Source organism: Carcharhinus amblyrhynchos, chromosome 27 (genome assembly GCF_965287045.1).
Source record: "Carcharhinus amblyrhynchos chromosome 27, sCarAmb.v2.hapA, whole genome shotgun sequence".
NCBI classification, from domain to species: Eukaryota; Metazoa; Chordata; class Chondrichthyes; order Carcharhiniformes; family Carcharhinidae; genus Carcharhinus; species Carcharhinus amblyrhynchos.
Window position 1 is genome coordinate 27,118,599 of NC_137350.1, and position 15,622 is coordinate 27,134,220.

Sequence of the window (15,622 nt, forward strand, 5' to 3'; positions counted from 1 at the left end):
GAAGAGGGAAGTTGTCCCCGGCATCCTTCCCTGGTGGGACCAGTTTCATCAGTTGCCAACAGTAGTGGTTTAGTTCCTGTACTGGCAGTGTAGTTATTGGGGCCTATACCTTCTCTCCTTGCCTCAGTGCTATCATAGTACAAGCCACTATTCATAACCCTCACTGACTGTGGTAAAAGGCAAAAGCAGCAAAACCCCTCATACTGATCATCCAATGCAGTTGTCAAAATAGCCCGATGTCTAGAATCTTCCTTGCCACTGGGATCATGAAAAGCAGTCAAGAGTCATTGTCAAACACCTTATCGAAGTTTTAGCTGTATAAAGTGTGACCTTACAAACAACAAGGAGTCAATCATTATTTATCCCTCAATCAAATCCACAAAAGCAGATCTGTTGCTGCTATTTGGGGGATTGCCATTGGCTGTTGATTTGCTTGCGTTACACAAAACTACCTCATTAGACCTGTGGCTGTGAAAGAGTGCTATATAAATGCAGGCTTGTATGCCTGACCATGGGTTTTTCTTGCATCCTGTTTGCGGTCGTTCTTTAGATTATTTTTCTTTTAGACAGAAATGAGTTAAGTAAATCACTACAATGCACAGAAGGTCTGGGTCAAATCAGAGTAATAATGGGGACATTCTTAAAATGCAAGAGCAACCAACATCAAACACTTTTTTTTTTGCTGCGTAGGTTTCTAATAGCGTTTTCAAAACACTAACGTTCCTACAATTGCAGCAGCGTTTGCTGCTTTCCTGGAGCACTGACCCATGGACGGCTACATCAAAGTTGCCGGTTTTTTTTCAATGATTGTCAACAAAATAACCAACCACAGAGGTCATAACAGCTGAGTTGGCAATTGGCACTGGATGAGACATGAGTGCCCAGTTTAGGAATGCCAAGTGGCCAGCCGGAGCCATTTGAAAGCTGTTATGAATGTTGAGTTGAAAGAAAGATAGACTTCCATTTATGTGGTGCCTTTTATGAATCCAGAATGTCCCTGGAGTACTTTGGTAATGTTGGGCAGTTTGCACATGCCAGCAAGCTCCCATTAGGAACAATGTAATAATGACCATATAATCTGTTTTTGTGATGTTGATTGCGGGATAGAAATTGGCCAAGAGCCAGGGTTGACTCCCAGGCTGTTCTTTGAAAAGCTGTGGGCTCTTTGAGGATAACCTTGGGGGTTGGTGTTGGGGAGGGAAAGAAATGAGGCCACAGTTGAAAGTCTCATCCAAAAGAAGGGGCCCCCAATGTTGCTTTCTCCCTCAGTGCTGCACTGCGGTGTCAGCCTTTATTTTTGCGCTCAGGTTGAGGCGTGGAACCTGAACCCAGAACCCATCAGACTGAGAAGCGAGAGGGTGACTGACTGAGGTAAAGCTGATACAATTGATGTGGTCTGATTGCTGCATGGGTGTGTATACCTGTTTGCAAGGTGAAGAAACACACCACAGTCTGTGAGAGGTGTCTGCATCTTGTTGAGGCTTATCTTATCAAAGCAGAACCTATCCGCTTCACTTCCTGTTGATGTCTAAATGAGCTTTTGCAGGAATTTAAGTTGATTTTATAGAATCCCTACAGTGCAAAAGGAGATCATTTGACCATCGTGCTACACCAGCAACAATGGCCTTACTCCACTCACCTCACATATTTATCCTGCTGATTCCTCTACCATTAAGGGGCAATTTAGCATGGCTAATCCGCACAACCTTGGACTATAGGAGGAAACTGGAGCAATCCAGAGGAAACCCGCACAGACATGGGGAGAATGTGCAAACTCAGACAGTGACCTGAGACTGGAATGGGATCCTGGTCCCCGGCACTAAGAGGCAGAGGTTCTAACCACTGTGCCGCCCCGATCTGATGTTCTATGTGCGATCAGCTTGCAAAAGATTGAATATCCACTTTCCAGAGCTCAATTGGTGCAAAGATTTGACTGAACTTCGAGATCAATGGCAGTCAGAAATCTGAAATGTGCCCCACTATTACCAAAAGTGTGTTGTCCATCAATCTTTCGCTCCTTATAGAGTCGTAGAATCCTACAGTGCAGAAGAAAGCCATTCAGTCCATTGAATCTGCACTGACCACCATACCACCCAGGCCCTAACCCCATAACCCTAGCTAGTCCCACTGACACTAAGGGACAATTTAGCATGGCCAGTCAACCTAACTCAGACATCTTTGGACTGTGGGAGGAAACCCCCACAGGCATGGGGAGAATGTGCCAACTCCACACAGACAGCGATTCTGTCTGTGTGTCGCATGTCTAAACTGCTCTAAGACTCCCAGGTCCCACCAGTGGCTTTGGATCTAAGAGGAAGCTTTAAAGGTGGACTCTTTACTTTGCCACTAGAAAAACGAATGGGTTACAGTTTACTAATAAAGTGGAACATTGCCTTTTTTGACCATGGCATGCATATAATGACCTATTATTACTCTAATCTTGGAGAACTTTTTAAATTTCTTTGATAGCTGCCAAGCAATTCCTTCAGGTCACAATCAGCTCCATAATCAAAAGAAAAACAGCTTTCTTTTTTTTCCGATTTTGATGTTTAAATGAGAATTTCTTTTTTCTTAAATTTTCTGGAAATATTTCTGAACTGTTTAGCTAATGTCCTTTTGGCCTCCAGCTGTATCATGTTCATTGTAACCTCTTGGGCCAGGGGGTGATCAAAATTCCCGAAAATCTCCTTCATTTACCGCACTAGGGGGAGGTTCTGTCGGGAAGGAAAAAGCAATAAGTCTACAAATGTATTTTCTTTAACAATACTTAGTTGGTAAGTCAAGCAAAGCAGAATGTTGGACGGCAATTCGAGACTGAGCAGCACCAGAAAACTAAATAAAATCAGTTACTAATAGTAATGAATGATTTTTTTTATTCATTCATGGAGGATGGGCGTCGCTGACTGGCCAGCATTTATTGCCCATTCCTGGTTGCCCAAGGGCAGTTGAGAGTCAATCAGATTGCTGTGACTCTGGAGTCACGTGAAAGCCAGACCAGGTGTGGACAGCAGATTTCCTTCCCTAAAGGACATTAGGGAACCAGATGGGTTTTTCCAACCACCATCAATGGTTTCACGGTCCCCAGTAGATTCTTAATTCCAGGTATTTTTTATCGAATTCAAATTTCGCCATCTACCATGGTGGGATTTGAAACCAGGTCCTCAAAGTTTCAGGATTAATAGTCTAGCGATAACACCACTAGGCTACCACCTTTCTCCTATGAAACTTGCTTTTCAGTCATATGGCTTGCATATCTTAACCAGTGAGTCAGTCAGACCTTGGATTTCAGAAAAAAAGAGATACTTTTTGCCTTCGGTTATTTTTTTCAAAGTTGGCCAGTTGTCCTTTTGAATCAAAGAAAAAGAGGTGTCAGTTAATATCATGGACTGGAAGAGTATACTTAACCATTCCACCTGTTTAATACTTGAGAGAAAATAATTCTACAGCAAGTCACTTTTATGCAGTGCCCCTAATAGTGAAATACCTTTCCATATTTTATAAACCCAATCTTGCCCAATCCAATATCACCGGGTGGTTGATAATTATGTATAATGACGCATCTTTTTCCTTAAGTGGTATGGCTAATATCATGGAGAATGCAAGGCGTGACAGTAGTTTTCCACATCAACAGTTGTTCAAAATGCAGGGTGTGGCTTGTTTTCCATTGATGAAGTGTTACCTTTATTATCCAGCTGACTGTTTTTTTGCACTGAAACATCCAAGCTTGCCACTTAGTTTTTTGACACAAGGTTCCAGTTATTGTAGCGCATTAGTATGTTAACTGCTGCTTCAGTGACCTTTTTTAGTGTCACAAGTTGACTTACATGAACACTGCAATGAGGTTGCTGTGAAAATTCCCTAGTTGCCACACACTGGTGCCTGTTCAGGTATACTGAGGGAGAATTTAGCATGGCCAATGTGCCTAACCATCATGTCTTTAAGACTGTGGGAGGAAACCCACACAGGCAAGAGGAGAATGTGCAAACTCCACACAGACAGTGATGCAAGCTGGGAATCGAACCCAAGATCCTGGCGTTGTGAGGCAGCATTGCTAACCACTGTGCTGTCATGTGTAATGGCGGACAGAGAGATAAAACTTGCTGAACGATTGTCTGCTAATCTCACAGTCAGCTTTTTACTGAAGTTACAATTGATCGTGCAAATCAACTCAGAGATACCTGGTCAAGCCTAGGAGGAGGGAAAGAAAACGCTCTTTAGCTAAGCTTACTGTGACATTTTTCTCAATAAGTGACAAGTGATAAACATTCAGTATTTGATTTTAAGTTGGCATCAAAAATTTCAATACCATTGGGAGTTCTGAATCCCGTATGAGGTGGAGGAAACTGTTACGAAAGATATTCTTGAAGTTTTCAAAACTTTAGATCTTGCTTTTGTTTTAATCCAGTAAGTTTGATGTTAATTATTTTCCCTCATCCCACAGTGCTGCAGGTGGTGAAATCTTTAACCAGTGTGTCGCTGACAAAGATGAGGCTTTCAAAGAAAAAGATGTCATCCGCCTTGTGCGTCAGATCCTGGATGGCGTTTCCTATTTGCACGGGAATAATATCGTACATCTAGACCTAAAGGTAAGGTCATTCTTTAGCACATTTGATGCCTCAGATTCATTGCTGCCAATCCTATATAATGAGAAAGAACACAAAATAATTCTGTTATTTGAATAAAGTTGTTGCCCCTGCATCATAGGTTGCAATCTTATGAATAGTCAAAATAATTTTAAAGGCTGTTCAGATTAAAGCAATGTTAAGGAAGGCTCTTGTTGGCTTCTTGGTGTTCATCTAAATTCTATCAAGATTTTGAGGGCTGTGTGGCTAGTGTGGTGCACACTGATTAATGAACCAAACATTTAGTTAGTCATATGTTTAAACTCCACTGCTGCCCTTGTCACTGTATGAATGAGCCAAAATGCTCCAGCAGGAAGCTTTGTCTCCACAGAGAAGGGACAGATAAATCCATGTGTGTTCCACTAGCCTTGTTTTTCTAGTTGAAATTGTGCATATGCATAATCTTTCCCATTGGATTTTCCTATATATTTGCTCTGCTAGTGAAATGATGCTTCACGCTCAAGCATTAAAGGGGTAGATCTGTCACAAAGTGACATTAGTGGGTTTTCCCTGTATACCTAATATCACCATTGGGATGTCAGCTTAGAGCTTCGCACTGTGTTGGGATTCCTTGTGTGTCTTAAGCGAGAATTCATAGCATACCTGTTTGTACCTGTTCTTAATAGATTTAAACTACCTAATGATACAGTAAGAAAGATCTATAGAACAGATGCTGCATTGGCTCTGATTTGACAGGATTTCTGTCTACTACCCTCATTACGCCTGTGGCTAAGTAGATTTCTCTGAATTTCTGTGCCAGATTGTAATTACCTGCTGATCCCTTGTTTTTTGCTGGTAACTGTTTAGCAACTGATAGGGGAAAAGTGCAAGTCTTGACTGGTGAACAGTATGGATGTAACACTTGCAGAAGTCAATAATAGACCATTGTCTTTTTCTCTCTCTGCAGAATTTCCATGCTATTTGTAACACTGTAGCTAATAATTGCTTTTTATTAATTTTAGAAAAAAGAAATGACAATGTGCCTGGAGCTTAATTCAAATTGGGAAATTCTGAGAGTCTTTTTTTCTACTGTAACCAACAATCTGATCAAAATAAGAATAAATTTATCTGCAGAGCAAGCCCTTTAGGACTGGAATGAGTGAAAGTTCAACCCTGTAATTCTCGGTGCACACGTGTGTCTGACAGATTAGAGGGTCAAATTCTGCACCGTGTTCAGAAATTGCTTCCTGAAAACACAGTGGCACAATGATTAGTGCTGCTGCCTCTCACCGCCAGGAAACCAAGTTCGATTCCTGGCTTGAGTCAGTGTCTAGTTTGCACATTCTCCCTGTGTCTGCATGGGTTTCCTTCCAGGTCCTCCAGTTTCCCGCCACAGTCTAAAGACGTGCTGGTTAGGTGCACTGACCGTGCTAAATTCTCCTTCACTGTACCCCAATGGATGCTGGAGTGTGGCGACTTAAGGGATTTTCAGTGATTTAATTGCAGTGTTAACGCAAGCCTACTTGTGACAATAATAAATCAACTTAAAAATATAAACTGAAAACGAACACATTTCTTTTCAAAAAAACATATCAAATGTTTTGCCATTTGCTGACAGTGGCAGCTAACAAGTAGTGTGCCTGACATACATTGAAATGCTAGAAAATGCATGTAGCCCAGAGGTGCCACAATCAATACTGCTCTATCTTCAGTCATCTTAATTTAGCATAGATTAGAAATCAAGAGTGAGACTTTCCTGATGGCATGGCTCAGTTACTCATTGGATAGTTATCGCCACACCCAAGGGGAAAATTACAAATTCCATCCTAGTGACCTATAACATATTGTGAAATCTTAATTAAAATAATGAATTATTTTATTCCACCAAGCTGGAATTTTCCATGGTTTCTGTGCATTTATCACATATCCTTATATTGAACTTGATGCATGCTGAGTAGTGTAAACTATAAGTTACTATGGAAATACCAGTGCATGACATGTGGGAACTGGAGCTAAGAGGACAACTTACAGACGGCATAATGCGCAGGCTCTTGGATATCAAAGTGAATATGGAAGTCCAGAAACAAAAAAGAATTATGAACTGCACAGTGGCACACTGGTTAGCATTGCTGCCTCTCAGTGCCAGGTTCAATTCTAGCCTTGGTTGACTGCAGAGTTTGAATATTTTTCCCACGTCTGCGTGGGTTTCCTCCAGGTTCTCTGTTTTCCTCTCATGTTCCAAAGATGTGCGAGTTAGGTTGATTGGTCATGCAGGGTAAATACGTGTGGTTGTGGGGATAAGATTGTTGTCAGTGCTGGCTAGATGGGCTGAATGGCCTCCTTCCATACTGTAGGGATTCTAGGAACTCTGCATTTTAGTCAGAAAGTGTCTCAATTACTGTCAAGGGCAGGCCAATGTAATGTTTTACCATCTAGATTATCAGGAGCTCATTGCCGTGAAGCAGACAATGATTCCCGTGAAAACAAAACCGCGTAGTTAATTAGTTACAAAATTAATAGGCAAGCGGCAGAAACTGTCAGCTGTGACTGGTTGTGGTGAGTCCACTGCGCACATCACATATTTCATCTGAAGCATCACTGCCTCAGGTGAGAAGGGAGAATCCAGTCAGCAGAGTTGAGACAAAAATTTGCCTTGGGCAGAACAGCTTCACGATGCAGTTAACTTGTGTGCAAAGTCGAGAGACACCAGGAATTGTCTCTGACTTTGGGAAGTGACCTCAGAACTTGCAGGCACCTATCTATTTTGTGAATCTACAATACTGGATGCTTGAGATGTATTTGCATCGCAACCCATTGAATTAACTGGACCTCAATTCACCCAAAATATAGAGTTTGTTTATTACCGAGAGCTGGGGGGATTGAGGGGGGAGGGGGGTGGATACGATCACCAAAATACTGTTGATTGTTTTGGTTGTGATTACATGAAACATAATTGGCACAATCTTTTATTTCCGGCACAGTTTCATCATCACATCCTCAGTATGTAAACAAAAGAGAATCTCCAAACATTTTGTTTGCAAAGAATGTGCCCTTTTAAACATAAAAATCGTCCATACATGTCGAGTTTGTAGTTCACAAATTTGATTATCATCATTACTCTCGTACGATCCAGTTCAGGCAGCATCGAGCTTCTTTCACTGTCCCATTTCCAGTTATAAAGTCACTTTGAACTGAAGCTCTTTTGCAAAGATGCCCTTGATCCTGTAAGGGTTGTGATAATGGCGGCACGGTGGTTAGCACTGTGGTCGTACAGCACCAGGGACCCAGGTTCAATTTCGGGTTCGGGAGACTGTGTGGAGATTGCATGTTCTCCCCATGTCCTCCTGGGTTTCCTCCAGGTGCTCTGGTTTCCTCCAAAGAAATGCAGGTTAGGTTGATTGGCCATGCTAAATTGCTCCTTAGTGCCAGGGAAATTAGCAGGGTAAGTGCATGGGGTTAAGGGGATAGGGCCTGGGTGGGATTGTTGTCCATGCAGGCTCGATGGACCAAATAGCCTCCTTCTGTAGGGATTCTGTTCTATGATGCTGAACTAACAACCCAGATCCACGTGCAACTCTTGCTCATATTTTGAGATTGAATTTTGATGCCCTCTGGAGTTTTTAAAGCAACTGAGTGACTTTCCAAACAATTTCAGAGTGACTAACAATGAACAATGATTCATAAAATCATGGCGTGCACAAGGAGGCCATTCAGTCCATCGCAGTTGCACTGACCACAATCCCACCCAGACCCTATCCCCATTATCCCATGCATTAGCTAATCCCCCTGTCACAAAGGGGCAATTTAGCATGGCCAATGCACCCAACCTGCACATCTTTGGACTGTGGGAAGAAGCCAGAGCACCTTAGGGGACCCACGTAGACATGGGGAGAATGTGCAAACTCCAGTGACTCAGGCCAGGAATTGAACCCGGGTTCCTGGCGCTGGGAGGTAGCAGTGCTAACCACCTTGCCAGCCTGTCTGTGACTTTCCTTGTGTTATCTATTATCGTGAGAGGAAATAAAGAAGAAACAGTTTTCTATTTCCCTAATAAATGCAGTCTGGTATAAAAATTATGACGCTTTTTATTACTTACAAGCAATCTTTATGAACTCAAAATGTAAAGTCTAGATTACGGCGCTTGCACTGTGTGAAATATTTTGGCAAGGCTGTAGTGTATTCAGGAAGCCTGCATTCTACACTCTTGACAGTATTTGGGCTATGAGCCTGAAAACCAGTGAATTGTGTATTAAAACTCTACTTCTGTTCCCTTCTCTCAGCCACAGAACATCTTGCTGACCAGCTGCAATCCATTGGGCGATATCCGGATCGTTGACTTTGGATTGTCCAGGAGAGTGGACAGCATTGAAGAGATCCGGGAAATTATGGGCACTCCAGAGTATGTAGGTAAGCGTCAGCTTGGAGCAACATCGCCTTCCTAAGATTATCTGCAATCCACAAATGTATACGTCAGGAACTAACATTGCATGGTTAGACAGTGGTTAGCACTGCTGCCTCACAGCGCCAGGGACCCAGGTTCAAATCTGGCCTCGGATCACTGTGAGCAGTTTGCATGTTCTCCTCGTGTCTGCATGGGTTTCCTCTGGGTGTTTTGGTTTCCTCTCACAGTCCAAAGATGTGCAAGTTAGATTGATGCTAAATTCTCCCAGAGTGTGACGACTAGGAGATTTTCACAGTAACTTCATTGCAGTGTTAGTGTAAGCCTACTTGTGACAATAATAAATAAATGATAAATGACTGAGAAAAGACATCCAGCACGATGCACCTCATTTCACAGCAGCTCAAACGTTAAGCTATGAGAATTGCTTCGAGCAGAATCATGTTGTGCAGAGGTGAAGTCACTTAGTGTTAAATGGTTAGCAGTCTGTGCATAAGTAATGATACTCAAATGTTAAGGCATCTAATTTTTTTTTATCCCGTTAGCTCCTGAAATATTAAATTATGAGGCAATCACACCAGCGACAGATATGTGGTAAGTGTGCATTTTTGGAATATTAGTGAGTGTAGATTTTGGGGCTAATTTTCTGATCGACATTCATATTGAACCTTGTCCCCAGCTTGAATTACCAATGGGCGCAACTTCATCAAAAATGCAAAGTTAGAAAATAGTTTTTAAAGATATGGTGTCACGGATGGGGGTGGCACAGTGGTTGTTAGCACTGCTGCCTCACTGCACCAGGGACCCGGTTCAATTCCAACCTTGGGTCACTGTCTATGTGGCGTTTGCACATTCTCCTTGTGACTGCAAAGGTTTCTTCAGGGTGAAGAAACCTACGTAGGCACAAGGAGAATGTGCAGGTTAGGTTGATTGGCCATGTTAAATTGATGCTTAGTGACAGGGGGATGAACAAGGGCAAATAGGGATTAAGGGGATAGGGTCTGGGCGGGTTTGTGGTTGGTGCAGACTTGATGGGCCAAATGGCTTCCTGCAATGTAGGGATTTTCTGAGATTGGGGTAAGGCTGGCATCTCTTGCCTGTCCCTAATTACCCCTGGAAGGTGGTGGTGAGGTGCCACCTTGAGTACAACTGAGTGGTTTGGAGGGGCAATTTTGAAGGGTAATCAAGTATCAACCATAATTCCATGGTATTAAAAACAGGAAATACTGGAAAACCATCGGCAGGTCTGGCATCATCTGTGGAGCTAAGTAGGAGATCAGCAATAGGTGGGAGCTGGGAGAGGTTGCAGCTTAAGATGTGTAGGGCACAAGACGGAGGAAGTGTTAATGGCTGCAGGAAAGACTAGGGAAGATGTGGCATAAAGGTAAGTTAGCAGAATGTGTAAATAGGGGAACAAAGATCAGTGCTCAGTGAAAGCAGAACTGAAAAACAAGTGACAGAAGAAGTGATTGGTGGGGTGGGGGTGGGGGGGGCATGGTCAGATGGGTGTGTTTGGGGTGGGGTGGGGGGGGGGCGGTGGTGTTGGTGGTGGAACCTGCAGGCCATGTAGATGACAGCAGATTACCCTTCCCTAAAGAGCATATTAGTGACCCGGATAGGATTTTACAATAATCTGGTAGTGGTTGCCATTGTTAATTTAATACTCTAGATTTTTTTAATCCACTGAATTTAAATGCCCCAGTTGCTCTACGTGGGATTTGAACTCCCATTTCCAGATCATTGTCCAGTCCTCGGGATTACCTGTCCAATAACGTGAGCACTATGCTACCATATCCCACCTTATATATTTTATCCAGTGATGTGTGAATTATGGACTAAATCAGTGAAACCACTCAATTATCAAAGGCCATTGTTCCAACTTGCCTCAAAATGCTTCAAGGTGTTGATAGAAAAACTGCAAGCTCATGATTTCTCACCAGCTCTGCCTACAAGCGCAGCTGCTCACCATGAATCTCCAGTCAAGAGTTTCGGAAGGTTCAAGTAGAGTTTTGCCTGGAAGCTCCAAACCTTTCCTCTAATTTCCTGCCTTGGCAGAAGATGGAGGAAGTTTCTGGAGACTTAGCTAAAATCAGTTGCTTCCACCACTTCTTCAGAATTTCCACTTAACTACGGATTGAGCCAAGTGGAAATCATTTCATCACCAAGTAGAGTGAATGCATCCTTTATAAATGTCAATGGTGACGTTGATGTAATTATTCTCCCTATTCCTGGATTGAAAACAAGAGTATTATTGCAGTTCTTGGCATTATCATTGAGGTTTGGCTCACATTCAGGTGAAGGATAACAATGCCATAACGCTGTTTTCTTTTGATTATTTTTTTCCAGGAGTATCGGGGTATTGGTTTACGTCATGTTGACAGGCATTTCACCGTTCCTTGGAGATGACAAGCAAACCACATATCTCAATATCTCCAAAGTGGACATTGATTATTCAGAAGACATCTTTGAAGGCATCTCCAATTTGGCTTTAGATTTCATTCAGACTCTCCTTATTAAAGATCCCAGGTATGATTTTAGTATTACTGTGATGAACCATCTTTATTATTAACTGCTATTATTGGTTAGAAATGGCACAGTGGGTAACACTGCTGCCTCACAGCCCCAGGGACCCGGGTTCGATTCTGGGCTCGGGTCACTGACTGTGTGGAGTTTGCACATTCTCCCCATATCTGCGTGTGTTTCCTCCGGGTATCCAGTTTCCTCCAACAGTCCAAAAATGTGCAGACCAGGTGGATTGGCTGTGCTAAATTGCCCCTTAGATGTCAACAGGACGAGCTGGGGTAAATGCGTGAGGTTATGCGGATAGGGCCTGGGTGAGATTTTGGTTGGTGCAAACTCAATGGGCCAAATGGCCTCCTTCGGCACTGTAGGATTCTATGATTCTAAACGTAAACCTGCAAAGTTTCAAATTCCCGGTGGTTTCCAACACTGTCAGTGCTTGGGTGGCGTGGCGGCACAGTGGTTCGCACTGCTGCCTCACTGCACCAGAGACCTGAGTTCAACTTTGGCCTCAAGTGACCGCCTGTGTGGAATTTGCATGTTCTCCCTGTGTCTCCCTGGGTTTCCTCAAGATGTTATGGTTTCCTCCCACACTCCAAAGATGTGCAGGTTAGATGGACTAGTCGAGCTAAATTGACCATTAGTGCTGGGGGGGTTAGCAGGGTAAATACATGGGGTTATGGCGATAGGGACTGGGTGGGATTGTTGATGGTGTAAGCTCAATGGGCTGAATGGCCTCCTTCTGCACTGTAGGAATTCAATGATTCTTTACAAATCACACACCTAGGCTGCTATATCGCGTATTCAAATTCAGCTGCTCCTTTTAATGACTTTATGAATGGGCGCAGGGGATTATCAGAACACTTCAGATGGAAGAATGACACACGTTTGTGCTGGCCAGACCAAATGTCACATTGGCGTATTGTGGTTCAATGATGTTGCATTTGAACTAAATTAATGAGTACATTTGTAGTTCTTTTTGGATAAATAACAGCAGTTGGTGGTATTTTTATCTTTGGTAATTCACGGGAAGAAATTTCTTCCACTGATATTTCTCCAGGCAAAGTTCAAAACAATGTAATAAAAATCTGCGCCACATTTTTACAGGAGCCTATGCAACAGGGGTCTATTTAACTTCAGTTGAAAAGAGGAAATACCTCTTCAAATAAAATGTTAACCTTGAAATTATACCATGGGTGTTAAAATTCCTTCATCCATTGCTTATTCCAAGGAACATCTCATTAAAATAGCAAACAAAGTAATGTCATACACTTGAAGTATTCCTTCTTTATGCAATTTAATCTCAACCCTTGTATCAACTTTTTGCGATTGGCATTTGCAAAGAACCTGCTATAGATGGGTCCAAATTAATTTTGCAAAGGGTTTATGTTTCTGGTAAGCATCATGATTATAGATGAAAGAACAACGTTGTATGTAATTAAATATTTGGAGGGCAGCAGTGTCTGTAATAACTCTCCGCTTTTGTTATTAAAGGAAACGGGCAAACGCAGAACAGTGTTTAGACCACCCGTGGCTGTCTTCCAAACTAGAGGTGCCAAAACCCATAATTGAGTCAGAGGAAGAGCAGTCCGAATCTGAACAGAACAGCCCCAATTCTGAGGAACTGGTGCTAATGGCCTCCTACACACTGTGTAGGCAGTTGGACAAGAACATTGAGATTGAGCGATCAACAGTGCACAAACAGTTCAAATTTGAGGAGCCCTTCACGACGCTGCGAGATTTTCTGAGTGCTTAATGCGAAACGGGACTGCAAGTACGCTGGCTTCACCTAGCTGCACGGAGCACTGCATTTGTCCGCTGCCTCGTGTGCCACATGTCTGAATGCTCTGCAGGCTTTCATTACTTAGGGCAATCAACTTTTTGTTGGGCATCAGCCTGGTGTCAATATAGAGCGGGTGGCCTGAATAAGGCACACAGATTTAAGGAGAAAAGCCCAAGTCTTTTTTCTGGGGAGACAGTGCCCTCTTAAGCTTGGTGATAAGAACTGAGCGATTGGCGTGAAAAGACCTGGTTAAAATCACAGCAGCTTTGCTAATCAAACCTATGAATTCTGCATCTCATTATTTACTCATGAGAAGGTGAGTTTTGTGATGGCTCAAATGGGCAACATGGAAAAGATTTGTATCAGAAACCGTAGAGTGACAATCTTACACTCGTCCAATACTGTTTTCTCTGTTTTGTTGGCAGCTAGGTATCGTCCCTCTGTGGGTTTTTTTAAAATGTTCTTCAACACTGCTCCTTTAAGCCAAAAAGCAGCTTGTGTTGTTTGAGTTTAATTCAGCAATTTAATGGGAGGAGCCTCTGTTTACAGTGTAACTGGAGAATAGTCTTTGTTCCAGTATACTGACAAACATGACTCCGACTATCTTAACTCCACCTCACCCTCTGCAGAAGCACATTTTATTCTTGGGTTTATTTCTAGTTGGAAGTGCAAATTAAATGCTGTTCTTAAACAGCCCTTTTAAAAGAAAAATAATTCCAGGTAGGAAAAATTGCCAGTAAAGTTGCCAAATTGTTAATAGGTACGCTTTCTTCATTTTGCTTCGAAGGTATACAATGATAATGTTGTGTTTTGTACAGTAGACAGTTCCACTTTGGATCTCATCATTTCAGTTCAATTGTAGGCTCTGACTTTCTTCCACCTTGTAATCGTACAATGCTGAGCTGGTGTCTCTTTTTTATTGAATTGGAGGATACTGTCAGGATTGAGGCCAGTGGAATCTAAAACTCAGGTGATGAGGTTAAATAGTAATTGTCGATCTGTGGGCTACAGGACATCTTACGCAAATTTCCTTGCAAAGCTGTCCATTGGAATGTGTTGCGTGGCAATGAAATAGCAGCACATAAAGCACTGGTGCACAAAATTTGATGTCTTTGGGTTTAGGGAATAAGTGTCTTTTTTTTCCTTATTTATTGTATTCTGATTGTCAAAAGATTTTTGTCAGGGACTAGAATGTAATGATTTTCTGGAGAATATTGCAGAAATGTATCAGCTGTTGTTCTCAAAGCACATTGACATTAATTATGATTACCCCAGTCATGGCTCCCTTTCTCCAGTCATGTGCACAAGCACCGCACAGCTCTTGAGACTGTGAGAGACATACAGATATAGGCCACAATTTCCCAACCGTTCACACCAGCGGGATTTTCCCATCCCACTGCAGCGAACTTGAGATTTGGCTTGTGGCCACATTCTCTGTCTTCACTGCCGCGGGAATGTGGCATGAACGGGCGGATAATTTCACACTCTTGTGCTTTAAAAATTGCCAGTGCCTTGATACTTAGCTGGGTGTCGTGGGACCGGGAACATTCGAGGTGTTCGGGATCAGAATGGATAGGTGGATTTTGAATTCATTTGGTATTACCAAGCCTGAGGAACATAGGAATGCCCTAGCGGGGTGGGGGTCAGCTGGAGGCAAAGAGCACCTTTGTGGCACATGTAGCAGACACAAAAATTGTCACTTTATTTTTTTTTGTCACTGATCTAATAATGTTAAGAAATCCAGAAGTAAGTCACTATAGGCTAGTGTAGTAATCCAGTCTGTACTGTAAACTGTGCATGTTCAAACCAAGAATCAAACAAGTCAGGCATGAAAAATTGTTCTAGCAAATGTCCTGTATTTCACTTTTGAGGCCTGATGTACGAGATCTAATTAGCAAAAGCCTGTGCTTTCGGGTATGGCCTGATCCTTTTTGGTGACCTTTTTGGTGTTTGCACATTCAACGTGAACATAGTTGGAGGAGGAGGGATGGAAAGGGGAGCATTGTGTAATGAGACAAACCTTTTCTTTCCAATAAATGGCAACAGCCAGTGTTACCTGTGCAAGGGTGCACAGTCTGCCCTCTTCCAGTCCTCTTTCCTTGAAAATCCTGACTAATTTAGACCAAAATAAAGTTGTGGACTATAAGATATAGTGAGAGGTTGATGGCATAGCAATCTTTTCCCATCAGGAAGTCAATCGTTCAACTTAAAAGTTGTTTCGTGCAATATTCCTGTTATAGGACTCAAAGGCTTTTGAGAGATTAAACTTTGTATTGTATCCTCAACAGTATGAAAGAATTACTCAGACGTGTTCCTCATACAGAGTCTTTCAGCCAAGTGTAAAGACTACGCTGAACA

At 42.5% G+C, this 15,622-nt stretch overlaps 1 protein-coding gene across 1 annotated transcript in view; it reads left to right on the plus strand.

The window, feature by feature from the left end:
• The window catches only part of stk17al (serine/threonine kinase 17a like), a 66,330-nt gene extending 51,143 nt beyond the window's left edge, over positions 1 to 15,187 (plus strand). Inside the window, exons 3-7 of the mRNA XM_080213519.1 lie at positions 4,442 to 4,586; positions 8,843 to 8,969; positions 9,507 to 9,555; positions 11,308 to 11,487; positions 12,976 to 15,187. Of these exons, the coding sequence (XP_080069645.1) occupies positions 4,442 to 4,586; positions 8,843 to 8,969; positions 9,507 to 9,555; positions 11,308 to 11,487; positions 12,976 to 13,237 (763 nt within the window). The 3' untranslated portion in view covers positions 13,238 to 15,187. The remainder of the gene's footprint in view (positions 1 to 4,441; positions 4,587 to 8,842; positions 8,970 to 9,506; positions 9,556 to 11,307; positions 11,488 to 12,975) is intronic.
• The last annotated feature ends 435 nt before the right edge of the window (positions 15,188 to 15,622 follow it).